Source organism: Bos indicus x Bos taurus, chromosome 1 (genome assembly GCF_003369695.1).
Source record: "Bos indicus x Bos taurus breed Angus x Brahman F1 hybrid chromosome 1, Bos_hybrid_MaternalHap_v2.0, whole genome shotgun sequence".
Lineage (NCBI taxonomy): Eukaryota > Metazoa > Chordata > Mammalia > Artiodactyla > Bovidae > Bos > Bos indicus x Bos taurus.
In genome coordinates, this window is record NC_040076.1 from 71,251,770 (window position 1) to 71,275,849 (window position 24,080).

Below are 24,080 nucleotides of genomic sequence, written 5' to 3' on the forward strand. Positions count from 1 at the left end.
AAAATAGTAGTATTCCCTGTGTGTTCAAATAGTGGACTTTCCCCCTAATGAATAGTGTTCCATTTTTAATCCTAAAGAGGTTCTTTGCCAATTTGACAGTGCTAGGCTTACTTGTTTGCCAGAAATAGTCCTTTCAGCTGTGATGGGAATGCCGTATTCTGTGTGTCTGTCCTTACTGTGCGACTCTGGGCAAGGACCTTCATCTAAGTCTATCTTTATCTTTAAAGAGACAATAATATCACATAATTTAAGTTATAGTGCCTTACACAGTAGGGGCTGAAAAATGAGGCAGCCTAGTTTATCAGGAAAAAACCCGCAGCAGAGAAACTTTGATACGGATACCCAGCACTGCCATTTACTAGCTAAGTAAGCTTGGCAAAGTGATTCTGCTTAAGCCTTAGAGTGGAGCCAGTAACTTGTATCTTCTTTTAAAAAATTAAATGATACTATACTAAAGTGGCTGTTGCACAGCAGTACTAAGCAACTGGTACTTTTATTAATAATTCTATACCATCTAGAAAGGTGCACACAAGTTAGTATCCTCTTCCCCCCAAAAAATCACTTAATGAGGACATTCAGAAAGCAATACATTTAACACATAAATGGCATCATTTTATAACCTCCTGATAGTTTACATTCAACCAGTAAATGCTGCAAAATGGCCTAGGCTGGGTCCTGCTATAAGATGATTTCTGGGGTCTGGAGATCAAATGACAACAGCAGTCTTCGGATATATTTATGTTTGGTAACAACTTACTATATTCAGCATGTAACACCTATGGTATATATTTCAATGTGTTAACATATTCAATTCCAAAATCTACCTAACAATCCTTGAATTCTGTTTACAAATTATGTGATGCCCCAAATTTTCCCCAAAATGCTAGCTTGTAAAATAATTTTTTCTTTTGTAATACAAGACACATTTAACATACAGATTTTACAATAAAGTTTATTAGCTGTTCTCCTCTTTCTCATAAATGGAATGGATAACGTCAATAATTCTTTACAAACCAGTATGCATTTAAGAAACTGTAATGAGGAGGCTGTCAAAAACACATATTCAATAAACAACTCCAAAAAAAGCCATGGGAAGCCAAACAGTATTACAAAAGACCAGAGAAACTGATTTCTGAAATTGTTATCTACTTTTCACTAAAATTTCTTAATTGCTCACCATGAAGATCTGTGCAACTCTACGGCAGAGCAGCTACAAGAGATGAAAGGTGTGCAGTCTGAGGGGAAAACACTCATACACATGAGGCTTTTGCCTATGAATAAAGAAGAACTGGAAAGAGGCGGAGACCAAATCCAAAACCAATGACAGAACAACAGTAACAACGAAAAATCACCCCCCTGAAAAAACACCCCCACAAAAAACCAACCAGGAACCATCTGAAAACTTTTATAGAAAAGAGGAGAACATGCCCATGTTTTTACTTATAACCTAATTTCCCTAAAGGTTTCTTTCCATACCACCATACTCTCATTTTCACTTCACATGATTAAGGAAGATAAAGTCTAATCAATTAATATTTAATTTAAAAACCAAACAAAAAGAGTAGGTGGCTAAAGAAAAAATATATTTTAAATATACATATATATGTTTGTGTGTGTGTGTGCAACTATGTAAAGAAAATAATTCCCATAGTTACAGAGTTTAAAGAAAGTTTTATATATATTTATATATATATATTTTATTATAACAAAATAGTCAGTTATTGTGGGTAAAATATTCATTAAAATCTGACCTCTAAGAATGCATTTAAAGTTTTAGACTACTTACTGGACTTCTTTCCCACTGCCATAATGAATACTACATCACCACTGTAATGTCTGTTTTGTATTTATGTCCATGAAATCTTCTCAACCTTATGTGTAAAAGGTGAGCTCCCCAAGCACCTAAACATGGCCTCAATTCAGAAAATGTGATGATCATTATGTATGAACAACTTTTGTAGGACACTATAAATAGTGTTGCACAAGTAGATTAAAAACATTTAAACACTGTTATTCCTAGCAAATCTACTGGGAGGAAAAAAAACAAACTTCAAATAATAAAAGACTTTAAGAAGAACGCTTATGAAAAATGAATATTCCTTGTGAAATTATTAGTTAACTCATATTAATTTTGAAATTAAGAGACATATATTTTTGTTATTTATCTGTATGAAATATTTGCTTTGATAACAGAGTCAATTGAGAAAAGGACTTGAGAGTTAACATATTGGCCAAACCATGCTATTAAAGTTAAGCGTGCATTGTTGCTCAAAATTCACTAAATCATTGATTAAAACCACTTTTCTTTCATTTATATTGAAATTTGGAAAGAATGTATATAAAGCTTTTCTGAAAATCTCTTAAAGTTACTTTCCCTTAAACATTAAGGAATTTTACCACAATTACCCCGTCTCCTGAAATCCTATTAATAGCTGGTCAGGCCATTCCATCTTCAGCTGTGAAAAATGGCCACAAACCAACAGTGACATGAAATAATACCGATAGTACAACTTGAGGGAGACACTAAGACATCAAAAATAAGTGCAACTGCAGACCATGATGAGTGGGATATGATTCAACAAGAAAGAAGTAATGAAGACAGACTCAAGAAGGAAAGGACAAAGAAGTGTTGCAGAAAATGAGACTGTGGAAAAGAGAAATAGAGAAATATCAGTCCTCATAACTTTTCTTTTGCTGGAACCCAAATGTAAGGACCAGACTGTTCTTCTATGATCTGCTTCACTTGGTTGTAAATGTCTTCCAGCGTATCTCCCTGCACAATAGCTGTAATGATAGAATCAGAAACCTCCATTAATTGCTTATCTTCACCATTACAATTATTTGTAAAATAACCAGAATCACTTATTCAGGAAGAAATACTATTTATGTATTGTTTAACTAGTAAAAAGCTCATTTTATTAATTTTCCTATTCGTAAAATGGAAAACATTTTATTTCAAAAGTTTATCAAAAAGCAAGACTTGGTGATTTTTACTTTGTACAATTGGGAAATAGACACTGAAGTAATTAGAGGCAAAAGAACAGCTATCTGCAACTTACTCTTAAATGTTTCATAAAAAAGTATAAATGTGGTAAAATGTTAGCGGTGGTGGAATATGAGTATATGTAAGTGCTGGTACTATTCTTGTGATTTTTCTGTTAAGTCTGAAATTATTAAAAAATCCTTAACAAAAAAATACTTGGGTTAAAATTCCATGATACTTAATGGTACTTATTAATAATATGAACACAAAATATAAGTTAATCATTATTTCAAGCAAATAATTAACAACAAAAACCTACCCAAAGATACCTAAGGAATAACTTGAATAAAATTTGGGAATTGAATTTGGCAACTGCTCTCTACTCTTCTCTTTCTAAACAAATATCTTAAAAATGGATCAAAATTTATACAGGATAAGAGAAAAATCAGTATTGTAAGAAGAAATCAACTCTGAATGTTTCCCTCTGGTCAGTATGAGTTATTCCTATACATGCTGTCCTTATCAACAACCTGCTGCTGCTGCTGCTAAGTCGCGTCCGACTCTGTGTGACTCCATAGACAGAAGCCCACCAGGCTCCCCCGTCCCTGGGATTCTCCAGGCAAGAATACTGGAGTGGGTTGCCATTTCCTTCTCCAATGCATGAAAGTGAAAAGTGAAAGGGAAGTCGCTCAGTCGTGCCCGACTCTTCGCAACCCCATGGACGACAGCCTATCAGGCTCCTCTATCCATGGGATTTTCCAGGCAAGAGTACTGGAGTGGGGTGCCATTGCCTTCTCCGTATCAACAACCTAAGATACACTAGTTTTCAAGATTCTTCATCACTACAACCTAGATTAGATGAATTATTCTGAAAATGATAGCACTTATTATTACTACTGGTAACTGTGGACATAGTTCAAAATTTATTTCAATGAGTCAATTCTTATGGCCCCAAAGCAAAATTCTAACATACAAACATCTATACATAATGCCAACCTGTGAAATGTTCAGTAAATTCTTGTTCCAGTTTCATGGCTCTCTCAAATGTCTTTCTGGCTTGTTCTTCTGTCAGACGCTTATTCATTTCCCTAGGCAAATAAATTTAGAAATTAATAATTACATTGTAATACTTCTGAAAAAGGGTGACAAAGGAGAGAAGACATATATAAAATCATGAAAAGCTGAGACCTGTTGAGAAATGTAATGTAATTGCAAACTGTATTCGGTCACTGACCATGTAGCTTTGTATCTGGAATGACAGAAGGGTTTCAACACTTTCTTACATTAGTTCGGGACAGCCAAAAAAACCCAAACATTAATTTGTCAGTTTTGACTGTGATGAAAATCTCATATTAAAATATGACTTACAGATCTACTTACCAATTTATAAGGTAGTAAAGGGGATACATGAACACATTAAATAATACCATGAGAAGGCAATCAGCAAAATAGTCTGGGTCAAACTGCTGAGTAAGTGAGTTGGTTTCTTCAACAAAGAAACAGAAAAAATGAAAAGATGGGAGGGAGAATCTGTAGATCAAAAGACTTAACAAACTGTCATGAATAGACTTTGTTTGGAACTTGATTCAAACAAACTGAAAAAACATAAACTTAAGAAACAAGAAAATATGATCTGATGCTATCAAGGAACTACTGTTTCAGTATGACATCACAGTGATTTTTTTTTTTAAGTACAAAATAATTTATTATAGCATTATATAGGTTGGCATTATTTTACAGTGAATTCTTTTCTCTCAACAATTATGAATCTAAATATACACTTAGCGTGAAGGAAAATAATTTTAGTTAGAACAGTTTCTCTAAATAAAATCTCTTTTGAATTTATATTTGTCTCAAAAGGAAGTATTAATGTTACAGACATATTTATATGGTTCTGAAAAAAACATATTCAATGATACTATTACTGTTTTCTGTACAAGATAGAACAAAAGCTGCTGCTGCTGCTGCTAAGTCGCTTCCGACTCTGCGACCCCATAGACGGCAGCCCACCAGGCTCCCCTGTCACTGGGATTCTCCAGGCAAGAACACTGGAGTGGGTTGCCATTTCCTTATCCACACAGTGATGTTTTTAACAAGAAATTTTATCTTTCAAATACATATAAAGATGTAAGGATGAAATCATACAATGTCTGGGATTTGTTTCAAAATAATCTGGAGTGGAGGGTTAAGGAGGTGTTGGGATAGATAAACAAGATTAGTTGTAGGTGATAATTATATTACAGCTGGATGATGGATATATGAAAGTTTGTTCCCAACTTGAGAGAAAGCTTTCAGTGTTTCACCTTCAAATATGACATCTGCTTTGATATTCTGTAGATAAACTTTCATCAGATTATGGCACCCCACTCCAGTACTCTTGCCTGAAAAAATCCCATGGACAGAGGAGCCTGGTAGGCTGCAGTCCACGGGGTCTCGAAGAGTCGGACACGACTGAGCGACTTCACTTTTACTTTTGATATTCTGTAGATGACTTTCATCAGATTAAGGAAAATTCCCTTTTATTCATAGTTTACAAAATGGTTTTGTCATGAATAAATGTTAATTTTACCAAATGCTTTTTTTACATTAAAATGACCTTTTACTAAAATCTTTTTTTGGGGGGGGGGCTCGGAATGTGCTGTGCAGCTTGTGGGATCTTAATTCCCCAGCCAGGGACTGAAACTGAACCTGGGTCACCACAGGAAATCACCAAGTCCTAATCACTAGACTACCAGGAGAATTCCTGTAAAATTGTTAATGTGGTACACTCCACTGACTTTTTAAAAAACTGAAGTATTGCTGATTTAAAATGCTCTTAGTTTTAGGTGCAAAGTGATTCTGTTTTATCTATATGTGTACATATATTCTTTTCATATATATATTATAAATACTTTTTCAGATTCTTTTCCATTTTATGTTATTACAAGATACTAAATATAGTTCTCTGTGCTGTATAGTAGGTCCCTGGTGTTTACCTATTTTATATATAGTAGCGTGTACCTCGGAGAAGGCAATGGCATCCCACTCCAGTACTCTTGCCTGGAAAATCCCATGGATGGAGGAGCCTGGTAGGCTGCAGTCCATGGGGTTGCTAGGAGTCGGACACAACTGGGTGACTTCACTTTCACTTTTCACTTTCGTGCACTGGAGGAGGAAATGGCAACCCACTCCAGTGTTCTTGCCTGGAGATTCCCAGGGACGGTGGGGCCTGGTGGGCTGCAGTCTGTGGGGTCGTACAGAGTCGGACATGACTGAAGCGACTTAGCAGTAGCAACAGCAGCGTGTACCTATTAATCCTTCAATTCCTAATTCATTTTTCCATCTCCCCTTTGGTAATAATCATGTTTGTTTTCTACAATACACTGATTTTTTAAAATTACTTTAAAAATTGTGGTAAAGGGGCTTCTCTGGTGGTTCAGATGATAAAGAATCCACCTGCAATGCAGGAGACCCACGTTGGATCTCTGGGTCCAATATCATATGGTCATCTGATTTTTAGTATGTTGAGAAAGTCCCATACTATTTTCTACAGCAGCTGTACCATTTTATATTCCCACCTACACAAGAGTTCGTTTTCCCACACCCTTGGCAGCATGTATTTTCTGCCTTTTGACGGTAGCCATGGTAATTGGTGTGAGGTGGTGCGTCACTGTAGTTTTGATTTGTATTTCCCTACTGATTAGTGATGCCAGGCACCTTTTAATGTGCTTACTGGCCATTTGTTTATCTCTCCTCTTTGGAGAAATGAATCTATTCAAGTCCTATCCCCATTTTTGAATTGAGTTTTATGTTGTTGTTGAGTTTTAGTTTTCTATATATTGTGGATTTTAATCTGTTATCAGATCTATGATTTACAAATATTTTCTCCCATTCTATGGATTACCTTTTTATTCTGTGGGTAGTGTCTTTTGATATAAAAAGCTTTAAGCAGTCACAAAGTCTAACCTAATCTCCCTTTTTTCTTTTGTTACCTGTGTCTTTGGTGTCATATCTAAGAAATCACTGCCAAATCCAATGTTGTGAAGCTTCTGTCCTATGTTTCATTCTAAGAGTTTTACTGTCTTATGTTTAGGGCCTTGATCCATTTTTAGCTGACTTTTGTATGTAGTGTTAGGTAAGGGTCCACCTTCATTCTTTTGCATGTGGATACGAAGCTTTCGTGGCATCATCTGTTAAACAGACTATCCTTTCCATTTTTTTAAAAAGATTTTTGTTTGACATGGACCATTTTTAAAGTATTTACTGAATTTGTTACAATACTGCTTCTGTTTTATGTTTTGGTTTTTTAGCTATAAGGCATATGGGATCTTGGTTCTACAATCAGGGATTGAACCTGCACCCCCTGCACTGGCAGATGCTGACCCCTGAACAAGGCTGGGGTTAGGGATGCCAACCCTCCACACAGTCAGCCCTCCATATACTTGGTTCCTCTGTATCCATACTTCCACATCCACACAGTCAACTGTAGGCTGAGTAGTACTGCAGTATTTACTACTGAAAGAAGACCCATGTTTAAGTAGACCCATTGGAAGGACTGATCAATAGTTTGGCCACCTGATGCAAAGAGCTGACTCATTAGAAAAGACCCTGACAGTGGGAAAGATTGAAGGCAGGTGGAGAAGGGGATGGCAGAGGAAGAGATGATTGGATGGCATCACCGACGAGATGGACATGAGTTTGAGCAGGCTCCGGGAATTGGTGAAGAACAGGGAAGCCTGGCGTGCTGTAGTCCATGGGGTGGCAATAAGTCGGACAGAACTGAACTGATGCAGTTCAAACCTGCGATGTTCAAGGATGAACTGTAGTCACATCAGAGAAATTCTGCAAGTCCCAATTGTTGTCTAGGTGGGGAGATGAATTCCTGGTGCTTCCTACTCCAGCTTCTCTCTGCCTCTATCATGGATTAATCTCAAATGTGAATCTAGCCTTGCATTCCTTAAATAAACTCAACTTGGCTGTTATATTTTATCTTATAAAAACTGCTGGATTCAATTTGCTCATATTTCGGTAAGGATTTCTGCATCTATATTCATGGTAAGACTGGTCTGTCAGTTTCATTTCTTGTGAAGTATCTGACAGATTTTGGTATTAAATTAATGCCTATAAAATTAGTTGAAGAATCTTTTTAAGACTAGTATTGCTTCCTAGTTTTTGGTAGAATTCAGTAAGTTCTCTTGGCTCAGTGTTTTATTTGTAGGAAGGCTTTCCATAATAGAGTTAAGTTCTTTAGTAATACAGGCCTAGATTCTTTTTTTCCTTTTCTATTTCTTCAGATCTTTTAAAGTGTAATTCTCTAACAGAAGACAAATATCATAAATGAGTTTTCAACAACTTACGCTTACCTGTATATCCAGTACCTAGACTGAGATAGAGCACATTACCTCGGCACCTAGGAATCTGAGTATCTTCACTCCAGTCACCAACCAACCCTCAAAGAGTAACCTCTATTTGATTTTTATAATGATTAAATTTGGGGCCATGGAATATACTTATACTTTCAGGTCTGGATTTTTGTTTCACTCAAATTATATTTATCAGATTCTTCTATACTTTTGTGTGTGGTTAGAGACTGTTCATTCCCATTAATGTAGAATATTTCATTGTGTGAATATGTTATAATTCACGTACATACGATGGGCATTTGGATAATTTCAAGTTTCTGGTTATTTAGTATAGTATTTCTGTCTAATCTAGTACTTGTCTTTGTAAACACAGGTAAACATTTCTGTTGAGTGTATATCTAGAAATGAGACTTTTGGGTCCTAAGTAATGTATATGTTCAGCTTTAGGAGATACTGTAAACAGTTTACCAATGTGGATATACCAATTTACACTCCTACTGTGCTACTCAAGGTGCAAAGCAAAGGTATAAATGTATCTTACTAATGGAGTAAAACTTTAACTTTTATGAATGTCCCTCTTTATCTCTAGTAATACTTCTAACTTGAAGTATACTTTGAAAGTAGCATAAACCAGCTTTAATTTGTGGTTTTTCCATGGTATATCCTTTTTTCCCCTTCTCTCTCAGCCTTTTCACAGACTAATAATTAAAGTCTGTCATATGACTGATGGGTTTTCCCAAATATTTCCCAAATACACTTTCCCAAAATATGACACTTTGGTATAATGAACATTTTAAGTTGAAGGAATGTGTAAATGACAGGTGCAGGAGGGACTCTCTGACCTTTCTCTGAAGCAAAAGACCCTCATGTGAGAGGTAACCTCCCTATATCTAAAGAAAAGCAGCATCCTTATCCCTGAAGACAGAGGGAAGCTGAAAGAATTTGAATGAACAAGCCTTACTAAGTTTCCACCAGGTTACTACTCTTAAGTCATATCCTCTGGTCCTATCAAATTTCCCCACCACTCTCCACTCTTCATCTAACCTAGTATAAAAGTGTTCAGGTTTAACTATTTCTTTGAGTTTTCATTTCCTTATGAAGCATCCTATGTGACCGTAAAATGTAGATTTGCACGCTTTTCTCCTGTTAATTTGTCTTTTGTTAGAGGCCCAGCTGAGAACCTAGAGGAGTAAAAGGTAAAGATATTTTTCCTTTTCTACAAAAGTAACATATAGTTATTTATTTTTCATTCTTCTGACAATTTTTGTCTTTTAATTGGACCACTTAGGCTAGCATTTAATTAATTAAACATTTGGGTTAATTTATACTATCTTACTATCTGTATATCATGTTTCTATTTGCTCATTCCCCTCTTTTAGTATTTATTTAAATTCTATTTTTTGTCCTCTATTAGATAAAGTTATATATTATTTGATTCTCTTTATCAGAGCTGCACCATCTAATTAAATAGTAGTAGATCCATGTGATTAAACTTAAAAATTCCAATGTTACTTAATACATAGTATATTAATGTTGATTATGATAGTATCGCGAGTGCTTATTTAATCCTCATGACAACCCTCTGAAGTGGATATACTATTATTATCTGCATTTTACAGACAAAGGAATTGAGATGCAAAAAGGGTAAGTAAATTTTCCAATCTAGTAAGTAACAGAGACTGGATTTGTACTTAGAGGCTGTGCCTTAGGAATTTATACTTACATGATATTTTCCATGGATTTGGGTTTAATAAAAATGGAGATTGGGTAAAGTTGTGCAATCTGTAATCTCTTTATAGCATTTCCAGACACATCAAGGATACAGTGTTTGCCCTAAAATAGAGGGGATAGAGAAGAAAAATAAGTGAACCAAGTATTTTCAATTATATCACAAGTATATTTCCTAGAAATACAAAATCTTAATTATTATGTTTGGATTCTGTTCACTTTAAGCAAATCTGTCATTTCTATTATGAAGACAATGTATAATGACTATAGATAGTTAATTTTCCATTCTCAAACATTACATTTAAAAAGGAATAAAAACGCAGTTTCCACAGACCAGTAATCTCTCAAAATGGCAACAAATATGGGGTTCCTGTCTTTTATTTTGCTGAGAAAGGGTACTAAAATATATCCTAAGGTTACCATCTTATCATAATCATTTTATAAAAGAATATATGATCAAACAAGAAGGTAAAAGCCTAAGATAAAGAAGACTTTTTAAAACTGCATATATATTACCACTATCCTATCCTATTTTTCATCTTGATGGGGAGCAGTGAAAACTTTATCACAAACTAGAACATTTGAAAACCCCAGTTCTGAATTTAAGAAACTTTCCTGACTTACTTAAATTCACTGCCAAAGGCCATTAAGGTTTTTAGTAAAGAGGAGTATTTCCATGTTAAATAGGGTCCCTGGTGGCTCAGCTGGTAAAGAATCTGCCTGCAATGCAGGAGACCCTGGTTCAATTCCTGGGTCAGGAAGATTCGCTGGAGAAGGGATAGGCTACCCACTCCAGTATTCTTGGGCTTCCCTGGTGGCTCAGCTGGTAAAGAATCTGCCCGCAATGTAGGAGACCTGGGTTCCATCCCTGGGTTGGGAAGATTCCCTGGAGAAGGGAAAGGCTACCCACTCCGGTATTCTGGCCTGGAGAATTCCATGAACTGTATAGTCCGTGGGGTTGCAGAGTAGGACATGACTTAGCAACTTTCACTAACCACATATGTTGAAGATTTTTGTCCCTTCCCTTGGCTCAGATGGTAAAGTGTCTGCCAGCAGTGTGGGAGACCCGAGTTTGATCCCTGGGTTGGGAAGATCCCGTGGAGAAGGAAATGGCAATCCACTCCAGGACTCTTGCCTGGAAAATTCCATGGACGGAGGAGCCTGGTAGGCTATAGTCCTTGGGATCGCAGAGAGTCAGACACAACTGAGCGACTTCACTTTCACTTCTAATTTATCAAACAGATTTTATTATAACATTTCCCTGGTGGCTGAGACAGTAAAGAATCCACTTGCAATGCGGGAGACCTGGGTTCAATCCCTGGATTGGGAAGATCCCCAGAAGATGAAATGGCAACCCATTCCAGTATTCTTGCCTGGAGAATCCCTGTGGACAGAGGAGCCTAGTGGGCTACAGTCCATGGGATCACAAAGAGTTGAACATGACTGAAGTGACTTAGCACTAAAATCAGGTATTCCCCCATAATGCATCTTGAAATCTAAGGGCTTGAATCCAGTTCAATGAATGGTAATTTCAATTTAGTAGGAATATTTAAAATAAAAAAAAATTAATATTGTATGAATACTTCAGACACACAGAAAAGTAAATAACAGACATACATGTACCCACCACCCACTTTTATTAAATATTAGTTTTACCTGATTGCTTAGAAATTAAAAAACTTTACACTGAAACATTAATATTACATCTTATTTGCTTTATTTTATCCCTCTCTATTTATGTATACAAATTGTAGACATAACAACTTCTTTACTCCTTACTTCCTGAACTCAATAACATCTCTTACATAACCACAGTACAATTTCAGTTGGTCATCTAGTATCGTTTACCACAAAAGGAAAAAAAAAGTTCTTGCTCTACGGCCAGTCCAGGACAACACATTGCATTTAGTTGTAATGTGTCTTTAGTCTCTGTCCAGCTGGCACAATTCTTTAGTCTCTTTCATGATCTTGATATTTCTGATAGTACTGAATATTTTTTTCAGAGAATATGCCTCAACCTGGGTTTGCCTAATGTTTCTCATCAGATGGCAGGTACACATTTTTGACAGCAACAGTACAGAAAAGATGTTGCATCTTTCTCAGTCCATCATGCTCAGTCCAGGAAGCATATGATGTCTACTAGTGATTTTAATACTTTTCTTTAGTGATGTTAATTAAAAAAATTTTTTTTAAATTTATTTCTGGTTGTGCTGGGTCTCTGTTGCTGTATGCAGGTTTTTTTTTCCTCTAGTTGTGGCGAATGGGGCTACTCTTCATAATGGTGTTTGGGCTTCTCACTACAGTGGCTTTTCTTGTTGCAGAGTACAGGCTCTACGGTGTGGGTTCAGTAGTTGTGGCATGAGGGCTTAGTTTGCTCCATGGCATGTGGGATCTTCCAATCCAAGGATCGAATACATGTCTCTTGCACTGACTGACAGATTTCTAACCACAAGACCACCAGGGAAATCCTGATGTTAATTCCGATCACTTTTTAAAGGTTTTGTCTGCCAGATTTCACCACTGTAAGATTACTATTTCCCTTTTATAATTGATAAGTATTTTGGGGAAGGATATGTTGAAATTACGTAAATATCCTGTTTCTCATCAGATAGTAATTAATTCACTCAATAATTTTAGCATACACTGGTGACTCTTGCCTTAAACAGTTATTATGGTAGTTGTCAAGAGAGATCTAACTCCATTACTCCCTCTAACTTTTATTAGTAGACATTAATAATGTAAGGTAAAGCTTCCCTTACATCCACTTATTTATTTATTCATGTATTTACTTATACCATTGTGAACTCTTAGATTCTTATTCTCTGTGTATCATTTTAATATTTTAATTTTTCCAAACTTGGCCACTGGGGACTTTACAGGTTGACTTCAGTGTCTTTCTGGAATACTTGTATCATTCTTTAAGCACTTCCTTAGTTTTTGGCATAGCAAAATGTTCTAGGCTGATCTTGTACTTTCGCAATGGAATCAGCCATAATACTAATGAGTTCTGGATCTTTTTAATGGAGGATAGTATTTAGAAAACAAGATCTGCTGCTGCTGCTGCTAAGTTGCTTCAGTTGTGTCCGACTCTGTGCGACCCCATAGACGGAAGCCCACCAGGCTCCCCCATCCCTGGGATTCTCCAGGCAAGAATACTGGAGTGGGTTGCCATTTCCTTCTCCAATGCATGAAAGTGAAAAGTGAAAGTGAAGTTGCTCAGTCGTGTCCGACTCTTAGTGACCCCATGGACTGCAGCCTACCAGGCTCCTCCATCCATGGGATTTTCCAGGCAAGAGTACTGGAGTGGGGTGCCATTGCCTTCTCCGTAAATAGTGTCATCCTGTATATATCTTTTACAACTTTATTGACTTACAATTTTGAGATTTATTAATGTGGCTACACACAATTAGTCGATATTCTAGTTTATTCACTTTAGCTGCTGCATCCTACTGCATGCATAAATAATTATTCATTCTCCTTTGCTGAGTCTAATTTTACACTACTGTAAAGTTCTACTATGCATATCATTACACATACTTAGATATCAAAACCTCTACTTAGATATCAAAAAGTAGAATTTCTGAGTCACAGGTTGTATACATTTATTTGGTATTGCCAAATTATTCTCAAATGAAGTTCTATTCATTTTACCCCCCTTTAATAATATCTAATAGGATTTTCTATTTTCCCAAATTCCTATCATCACTGAACATGTCCATTTTTATGATTTTTAAACTAATTAGAATTAGCTCTAATTATTAGTTCTAATTAAGAATTAATCAAACCTCTTAGTAGAAAAAGGAGCACTAAGAGATGGAAAACTGAGATGCTGAATTACTGCTGTATTTTTGTAGATATCTCATGACTAAATCTTAAACTACTATATAGTTTTGAAGGTATAAAATACTTTGTTGATGTTTATTCTCTAGGCCCAAAAATTATTTAAGTCAAGCAGCACACGTGGAGCACACTGTTTTGACTTTACCATTAAGACTGCTTTAACCCAAGGTCAATATATCATCAGGCTGCTTTCAAAAAATCTGTTGCTGTTACAGTGTTATTGAGAATTTCCATTCTGTCTTTTATTAAATGACCATTCAGGGGAAATTTTTGTCTAGTCTCAGTACCAAGAGCAACTCACACTTATCTTGAACATCTGGTTCATTTTTATTGATGGACATTGCTGATCTTAGCTTCTTAATTATGCTAGATGTTGGAAAGCTAGAGCTAAACAAAAGGTCAATCTTTAGCAAATGGACAGGACCTCAAAATAATCACCCATCCCTCTTCAAGAGGGGGCTTCCCAAGTGGCTCAGTGGTAAAGAATCCACCTGTGAATACAGGAGTTGCAGGAGACGCAGGTTTGATCTCTGGGTCAGGAAGATCCCTTGGAGGAAGAAACGGGAGCCCACTCCAGTATTCTTGCCTAGAAAAATTCCACGGACAGGGGAGCCAGGTGGGCTGCAGTCCATAGGGTCGCAAAGAGTTGGACATGACCGAGTACACGTGACACAGGCCTCTTAAGAAAGACTTATGTTATCATTTCTATTCTTATTTTCCCAGTTGATCTTTTTTTGTGTGTGTGTCAGTGCCTGGGTTTCACCTCCCCACATGGAGAAGCGGGCAGTGAGCTAAGGCCCCTAGTGGCTCTGAGTGCTGAATCTCACCTGTGGCCATGGCCAAAGTCAAACGTGATTTTCAACCAACAATGACTGTTGATCTTCTTAATCTACTTTATCTTACATATTTTTCTAAAATTAACCTAAATGTTAATATTTAGTTGAATAAATTTATAACACTGCTTAAACTAATCAATGCTGCAACATGCACCTACATTTTATGAATTAAAAGTTTCTATCTCATCATTCTTTCATACTGTCAAAGGTGTATATGATTAGAAATTTCATTCTGAGATCACTTTGATACTTACCTTTTCTGCTACTTCTCGCACAGACTGAACACTTGTTCCATACAGATGGTTATTATACTGGCCAGCTTCAATGAATTTATGTTCCTGGATATCTTTTTCCATTTGTTCTCTTGAAGTCACAAAATGATAATCTCTTCCATCCACCTCATAATCTCGTTTTGGTCTAGTTGTATCTTTAATAAAAAAGAACTTGAAGTGTTTAATATTAAAAGGCACAAGAAATCCATTTGCTACTTGAAGAACTGTTTTGTAAAGTTCAATGTAACAGAGATTGCAAGTGACAATAATATGAAGGATGGAGGAATAATTAATAAAGTAAATATAAACCACTAAACAATGGTAATGTGTTGCCATATCACTCTACTGAGCCACCAAAACTGTATGCAATTATTTTATATTGTTAGATTAATTACGCTTCTGTTATGGATTGTGATTATAATTAGCTTTTATTTTTTATCTGGTTATTGACTGTAAAGACTGATAAACACCTTTTACTATTGTGATTATGTAACTATTATTCACTTAATACCACCGTATTATGACCGGTCAACAGAAAATAACAGAATTCTCTATCATTAAAACTACCATTTAACATAAAACCATGTAATTTTTAAAATCCATATGGATATTCGAATTTTCTGAAAAATACAAATGCTCAGGTATTGATTTTTTCCTCCAAGGCTCCAGATGTGCTTTTAACAAGCATCCATGTTTAAAAACAACTGGACTATACAATGATTTTTTACTTTTATCTAGTTTGTTCACTGTTTCTACTTCATATTCAGTACTCCCATTTCGTTTAGTTTGTTTTCCAAATTTTCCATGTCTTTTCTTGTTCTTCTTTCTCAAGACTTTATCAAAGGTAGTAGGAAAGCTTTTGTACACACACACACACACATAAATAATATGGTACATATAATATATATATATTAGAAAACTTATGAATTTTTGCCTAGCTAAAAAATTTATGACATTTTAATTCCACTTGTGTAACTTCGTATGATTGAGAATGCTAGATTTCTAATTTATATTCTCTCAAAATTTGATATAATTCCATGTATTTTGGCATCTAATATTACTGCTAAAAGTCTAGAAAGTTTATTATCTTGGTGATTTTTAAAAAAAAAAAATTTGAATGAGACTTGAAACTTCTAATCCAATTCTGAGAATAAATACTATGTTGTAAAAAAAAAACACAACCCCCTCACCCCAGGAAATAAATAGTATACAGTGATACAGTATTATTAACTAAAGTGCAGATTTTGTTCATAATTTCACAAGATTTTATGCTAGTGTCCATTAAATAATGGATCTTATTCAAAATTCCACATTGTATTTAGTTGCACTGAGCATCTTCAGCTGCATGCAACAAATTCTGGTAAAATTTTTATTCTGTTACATATATTTTCTAACTTTCCTTGTTATGGTTTCTTAGATACACCCATCATTTAAAAATGGACAACTTCCAAATACATCGAATCTTTAAAGTATCTTTTAAAAAAATTTATTGGAGTATATAGTTGATTTAAAATTTTGTGTTAGTTTCTGCTGTATAGAAAGGTGACTCAGTTATACATATATCCACTCTTTATAGATTCTTTACCCATATTCGTCATTATAGAGTACTGTGTAGACTTCCTTGTGCTACACAATAGGTCCTTATTAGTTATCTAGTTATAGATAACTAATATATATATTAGTTTATATCTGTTGTAATTGGTATTTTGTTCTGTACTTGGTATTTCTCAGCCATTTGCCCACCAGTTACTCCTATGGTCCTATGATGCATCTTCTGAAAATTAATAATGAGCAATATTTTGAAGCAAGGTTTCACACTTAACTGTGATGTAACAGTTTATGCCAGCATATGCTCTAAATCTGGAGGATGGTGATACATTTGATAGGAGACAGTATTCAGATTGGGCTTCCCTCGTGGCTCAGTGGTAAAGAATCTGCCTGAAAGGCAGGAGACACAGGTTTGATCCCTGGGTCGAGAAGATCTCCTGGAGAAAGTCATGGCAACCCACTCCAGTATTCTTGCCTAGAGAATCCCATGGACAGAGAGCCTGAAAGGCTGCAGTCCATAGTGTCGCACAAAGTTGGACACAACTGAAGTGACTAAGCAAGTAGCTGCTGCTGCTGCTAAGTCGCTTCAGTAGTGTCCGACTCTGTGCAACCCCATAGATGGCAGCCCACCAGGCTCCCCCATCCCTGGGATTCTCCAGGCAAGAATACTGGAGTGGGTTGCCATTTCCTTCTCCAATGCATGAAAGTGAAAAGTGAATGGCACCCCACTCCAGTACTCTTGCCTGGAAAATCCCATGGATGGAGGAGCCTGGTAGGCTGCAGTCCATGGGGTTGCTAAGAGTCGGACACGACTGAGCGACTTCACTTTCACTTTCAAGCAAGTAGCATGTATCTGCTAATTCTAAACTCCTAATTAATCCCTCCCCTACCTCTTTTCCCTTTGGTAACTATAGATTTGTTTTCTATGTCTGTGAGCCTGCTTCCATTCTGTAAACAGATTCATTTGTATCATTTTTTTTTTTTACGTCCCACATATAAGCGGTATCATACATTGGTTTTTCTTTGTATGCCTTAAAACTCAGTATGACAATCTCTAGGTCTATTCATGTTGCTGCAAATGGCATTATTTCACTCTTTTTATGGCAGGGTAATACTCCATTGTATATATGTACCACATCTTAGAAGAGAGCCTGGTGGGCTGCAGTCCATGGGGTCACTGGGAGTCAGACATGACTGAGCGACTTCACTTTCACTTTCATGCATTGGAGAAGGAAATGGCAACCCACTCCAGTGTTCTTGCCTGGAGAATCCCAGGGACGGGGGAGCCTAGTGGGCTTCCATCTATGGGGTCGCACAGAGTCGGACACGACTGAAGCGACTTAGCAGCAGCAGTAGCAGTGATACAGAATTCTATTATTTTCTGTTGACCAATCATGATACAATGGTTTATCAGTTTTCACAATCGATAACCAGACAATAAAAAAGATAATTACAATTGCAAGCCATAATGGAAACATCTTTAACCTAATAATATAAAATAATTACATACAATTTGGGGGGTTAAGTAGAGTGATGTGGTTAGTAGAAGTGCATACATGCACATGTTCTCATCTGCCCAGCCCATCTAGGTCTTTTGGTTGTTTCATTTAATCCATTCAGAGTTAAGGTAATTGTCCATATGTATGATTCTTTATCCATTTTCTTAATTGTTTTGGATTTATTTTTTGTAGGTCTTGTCCTTGTCTTGGGTTTCCTGCCTAGAGAAGTTCCTTTAGTGTTTGTCGTAAAGCTGGGTTTGGTATTGAATTTTCTTAACTTTTGCTTGCCTAGAAAGCTTTTGATTTCTCTGTCAAATCTGAATGAGAATCTTGCTGGGTAGAGTATTCTTGGTTGTAGGTTCTTCCCTTTCATCGCTTTAAATATACTGTGCCATTTTCTTCTGCCATAGAGAGTTTCTGTTGAGATACCAGCTGATAACCTTATGGGAATTGCCCTGTATGTTATTTGTCATTTTCCCCTTTTTGCTTTTAATATTTTGTCTTTAATTTCTGTCAGTTTGACTACTATGTGTCTTGGTGTATTCCTCCTTGAGTTTATCCTGCCTGGGACTCTCTGTGCTTCTTGGACTTGGCTATTTCCTTTCCCACTTTAGGGAAGCTTTTGGCTATTATCTCTTCAAATATTTTCTCAGGTCCTTTCTCTTTCTCCTCCTTCTGGGACCCTTATAATGTGAATGGTGGTGTGTTTAATGCTGTCTCAGAGGTCTCTTAGGCTTTTTATTTTTTCCTATACTCTGTTCTGCAGCAGTGATTTTCACCATTGTGTACTATAGGTCACTTATCTGTTCTGCATCAGTTATTCTGCTATTGATTCCTTCTAGTGTATTGTTCATTTTCATTTGTTCTTTCTGCTGCTGCTAAGTCGCTTCAGTCATGTCCGACTCTTCGCGACCCCACAGATGGCAGCCCACCAGGCTCCCACGTCCATGGGACTCTCCAGGCAAGAGTACTGGAGTGGGGTGCCATTGCCTTCACTGGTTTGTTCTTTCTAGGTCTTTGGTAAACATTTCTTGAATCTTCTCAATCTTTGCCTCCATTCTTTTCCCGAGATCCTAGATCATCTCCACTATCATTATTCTGAATTCTTTTTCTGGAAGGTTGCCCATCACCACTTCATTCATGTGTTTTTCTGGGGTTTTACCTTGTCCCTTCATATGGGACAAAACCCTCTGCTTTTTCATCCTGGTTAACTTTCTGTGATGTGGTTTTGTTTCTAGCTGCTGTGGGATTGTAATTATTCTCGCTTCTACTGTCTGCCCTCTGGTGAATGAGGCTAAGAGGCTTGTATAGGCTTCCTGATGGGAGGGACTGGTGGTGGGAAAAACTGAGTCTTGCTCTGGTGGGCAGGGCTGTGCTCAGTAAAACTTCAATCCAATTATCTACTGATGGGTGGGGCTGTGCTCTCTCCCTATTAGTTGTTTGACTTAAGCCCTGGGGTTTATAGGCTCTATGGGTTAATGGCAACTTTCCAAGAGGACTTACACCAAAGGGCCCCCCTAGGACTGCTCCTGCCAGTGCCTCTGTCCCTATGGCAAGCCACTGCTGACCCACACCTCCACAGGAGACCCTCCAACACTAGCAGGTAGGCTTGGTTCAGTCTCCTGTGGAGTCACTGCTCCTTTCCCCTGGGTCTTGGCGTGTACGAGATTTTGTTTGTGTCCTCCAAGAGTGCAGTCTCTGTTTCCCCTAGTCTGTAATCAAATTCCACTGGCCTTCAAAGTCAGACTGCCTGGCGATTCCCAGTCCCTTTGCTGGATGTGCAGGCTGCAAATCCTGACAGGAGGCTCAGAACTGTCACAACAGGAGGAGAACTTCTTTGGTACTACTGTTCTCTAGATTGTGGGGGGGCCACCTAGCAGGTATGGGATTTGATTTTATTGTGTTTGCACCTCTCCCACCATCTTGTTGCAGCTTCTTTGTCTTTGGACATGGATTATCTTTTTTTGGTGGGTTCCAGTGTCCTGTTGAATGTTGTTCAATAGCTAGTTGTAATTTTAGTGCTCTTGCAGGAGGAGATGAGTGCATGTACTTCTACTTAACTATCTTTGATATTAATTTCTCACTTAAATGTTTTCTTCTCTACAATCACCGTCTGTGTTTTTTCAGTCTTCTAACTTTAATGAGGCTTTCAATGGCTAGGTCAAAGATCTCTATTGGTAAATGTCACACTACACTTGAAAATATGTGGCTTATTTTCAAATATCTTTTGATATTGATTTTTAACATAATTTCACAGTGGTAACAGGACAGACTCTGTATGATTTCAGTTTCATTAGACCACAAATTTTTTCTGTACCTGTTTTATGTCCCTGGATATGTTCCAGTGTCTCCTAGTTTATAGTCTATGGGAACCTGAATAGAATTTGCTTCCCACTATAGTGTGAAAACTATATAAATCTTAATAATGTTGAATTGGTTATAGTGCTTTTGAGGTCTACTACATTCTTCTACTTTTCTGTATATTTATTGTATTAATTTTTGAGAGTTTGCTATTGAAACTCCAACTAAAAATCTTAATTTATCTAGTAAAAAAATAATTGTAATATTAATAGTGAAACTATATATAACTTTGTTCTGTATTTACCAAGTCTCCTATAAATGCGTTTCATACTTTCATAACTTAAAAAATAAAAAAGAGGAAAAAAAAGGTAATGCTTACTCTGACCACACAGTGACAAAATGTTAAGAACACTAAGAATTTTTATGTGAGTTACTCACGAGGAACACATGATCCGAATTTGTCAGGAAATTCTGAGATCAGGTCATCATTTATCCTGTCTTTCATAGGTCCCAATATGATCACTGGTCGAGTATAATTAACTATAAAAATAAACTGCATGTTAAAAGGAATAAACACTCAACAAACATCTATGTATTTTTACTAGAAAACGAAAGTATCCTTATGAAGAATTTCCTTTCTTTCTCTACCAATGATGCTCAACTTGATAGTTTCCAAACATTTATTAAAATCTTAAACTTCAATCTGTTTGAAGTCAAGTTCGTAACTGTTAGTGTCACTCAGGTCTGCAACTATGACTACATGGACTGTAGCCTGCAGGCGCCTCTGTCCATGGAATTCTCCAGGCAAGAATACTGGAGTGGGTAGCCATTCCCTTCTCCAGGGGATCTTCCTGACCCAGGGATCGAACCCGAGTCTTCTGCATTGCAGACAGATTCTTTACCATCTGAGCCACTAGGGAAGCCCTGTTTGAAGTCATACACTTAGATAAATTTTACCAAGTTAAACCCAGCATTTTAGTAGATAACGTTTCTATACATTGTTAACATCATCTCATTACAAATGAGAAAACACAGTACAGTGTTTTACTGATCCTTTCTGAAGCAATAACTGCAAGGAAGCAGATCAAAGAAGGGCAAAAAAGAAATGTGGTATAATCAGAGTAGTCATCTAGAATGATGATCTAATAGAAGTATAAACACTGGATTGTAAGGGATCGTGCTGGAAGCAGGGAGACTGGCAGTGAAAATTAGACTTAACATTTGGCAGGAGGGATGAAAGGAGGTTATAAATAAGAAAGACATGATAAGAATAAATAGGGCCTAGAAACTGACTGGACAAGGGAGATGAAGAGCAGAGAAAGATCAAAGATGATTCCAAGATTTTGAACAAGGGTTATTAGAAGAATAGTGATACTATTGTGAACACGGGAAAGAAGCTGCTTAAGAAATAAAACACCAATATAAAATGACTAGATTTTAATAATCTGTGGGTTAAATCATGTATCATAAAATATACATAGTAAAATTCTATATACAGATACATATAGTAAGAAAAAACACTAAAATTCTAACAAAATGTTTTTTTAAGGTATACTGTAAAAATGTTTTAAGATATGAATTGAGTTAGATTGATTTTCCAAATTATGTATTTCTATAAGACTGTAAAATATAAACAGACTTCACAAACCTTCTTGTTGATTCACTGGTTCATAAGATAAGACATATTCTTCTTGACCACCTATTAGAAAGTTAAAATACAGGTAAGAAAATCTATAAAGATAACTATACTAATTTAATTCTTTAATAGAACATATAAAATACTAGAATTTTCCTGAGAAAATCAGTGAAGACATAAAAAAAGGCTCTTTATAAATTAATTATGGCAAGATTTAGGGAAAAAATGAACAATTAGAGTCACAAAGACTGGTATATATAAAAACAAATTATAATTGTGCTATTAATAACTAACTTTCTATTATTCTGTGTTTTACAGATTAAATCTTTACTTGGGATGTCAAGCATAAGCTATTAATTTTTTACTGAGAATCTAAACTCTTAAATATTTTAAAGTTACTACTTTAACGAGCAGTCCTACATATATGCATATTAGATAAGTTAGTGTTATTAATATGCTGTATTTTTGGTCTTACCAGGTATAACATTTTGCATGTTTTGCATGTAATTGCATATATATTTTATAATTACAACTATTCTCTAACCCAAAATTTTTAATGCCAAGGTAAAATTAGTGTTACTATTTCATTGATGAAAAAAATTCATTGATTACTATAATTCATTTGTTCAGTTTTTAAAAAAATAACATTTTGAGTAAAAAAGTTTTAGATAAAATTAAATTCTTTTTCAATAAGATGCATCACGTTGATAGTAAAGGAGAAATAATATATTTTGCTTTGATCTTAAAAGTACTTTTCACAAGTTAAATTCTCTAAGTTAAAGGATTAGAGCATATGAATATCCTACACAGAAAAGTCTACACATTATACCTCTGCTCAATGAAAATAAAAAGTTGAAAACTTCAGTTCTTAATACACAAACACACGTACACACACACATGTAGAAAACAAACTAGGAAGAATTGTAAGATTTAAATGGTTCAAAGAAATCAACCAGTATTTTGAGAATGTATTTAAAGATATTTTCCTTGATGATTATGACTCTATAACAACCTTTTCACTAAATTTGTTTATATTACATGTATGCAGCTATAAATCTTTTAAGTTCTTATACTGGTATAAATATTCTTTCCTGCTTTAAAAGTATATTTTGTTGTTTTAAAATTTATTATGTCAGATATATATATATATTTACAAGTTGCTTTTAAAAGTACTGTATGTAAAACATATTTTACATGTTATCAGAAACATGCAATTTGAATTTTCCACACCTAATAATACATGCAAATGGTGAGACAGACAGTATATACTTTCATTACCTCTTTTTAGTCTAGAAAGCTTCACAACTACTCTCTGGTGAGTTCTGATATAAGTTAATAAAATGCTAAAATATGAGAAATCACACTACCGCACCAACAAAGAAAATCATTAAGTAACTATTATGCATAAAAAATAACAACCAATCACATGAATGAGGGTTAAAAGTATATATTGTCAACATAAAAAATATTAGACTGATATTAACAGGATGGACCTTTTGAGCAGCCATACTCATCTGTAATCAAGATTACTTTCATATTAGACAGCAGTTAAAAAAAAAAAAAAAAAAAAAGTCAGAAAAGCAATTTTAATTTTGAAGGTGTTACAACTGACAATATTCATGTACTCTTCCCGCCTCCCATGCCCAAAAGTGTTTTAAAATTTCATACGCTTATATACATCACTTAATAATATAATACCAAAACTATAACAAAAGAACCAAAAAATAAATTAGTATTACTGTTTGAATAATAGTTGAAAATTTTCCCTTTGTCATTTCTTATGTTCACCAAAAGCTGGCAATACATAGTATCTTGACACACATCAGTATTGGTGACACAAAATAAAAAAGGAAATAAACCTAATTATAATTTAGCATTATTGAAAAATATTTTAATGCCTATGTTAGAAACAGAATTAAAATGCAAAGCACAAGCTTATCCCTATTTAGCTATTTACTTCTTATAAAAGATACAAATACACATACACATATTGTGTACATGAACAGCAGTTTTGTTAAAATGAGTTTTTGTATTTTATGAAAACTTTGGAAATTAACTTCTGTACATATAGCATGACTTTATCTATAAAGTATTT

The 24,080-nt window shown here is 35.6% G+C and overlaps 1 protein-coding gene and 1 non-coding gene across 23 annotated transcripts in view; both read right to left on the reverse strand.

Moving 5' to 3' along the window:
• Nucleotides 1-932: 932 nt before the first annotated feature.
• Nucleotides 933-24,080, reverse strand: part of DLG1 (discs large MAGUK scaffold protein 1) — a 270,922-nt gene continuing 247,774 nt past the window's right edge. For 11 of the 22 annotated variants that reach the window (XM_027537537.1, XM_027537543.1, XM_027537636.1 and 8 more), the window contains 7 exons: nucleotides 23,479-23,514; nucleotides 21,998-22,048; nucleotides 20,788-20,889; nucleotides 14,984-15,156; nucleotides 10,049-10,158; nucleotides 3,980-4,071; nucleotides 933-2,784 (listed from right to left, as the gene is read on the reverse strand). In XM_027537537.1, the coding sequence (XP_027393338.1) occupies nucleotides 2,678-2,784; nucleotides 3,980-4,071; nucleotides 10,049-10,158; nucleotides 14,984-15,156; nucleotides 20,788-20,889; nucleotides 21,998-22,048; nucleotides 23,479-23,514 (671 nt within the window). In that variant the 3' untranslated portion in view covers nucleotides 933-2,677. The remainder of the gene's footprint in view (nucleotides 2,785-3,979; nucleotides 4,072-10,048; nucleotides 10,159-14,983; nucleotides 15,157-20,787; nucleotides 20,890-21,997; nucleotides 22,049-23,478; nucleotides 23,515-24,080) is intronic. The other 11 variants (XM_027537647.1, XM_027537620.1, XM_027537609.1 and 8 more) reach the window with 2 other exon arrangements.
• Nucleotides 14,634-14,760, reverse strand: LOC113899722. The gene has a single exon (XR_003512970.1). It is a non-coding gene; the product is annotated as a small nucleolar RNA ACA64 (small nucleolar RNA).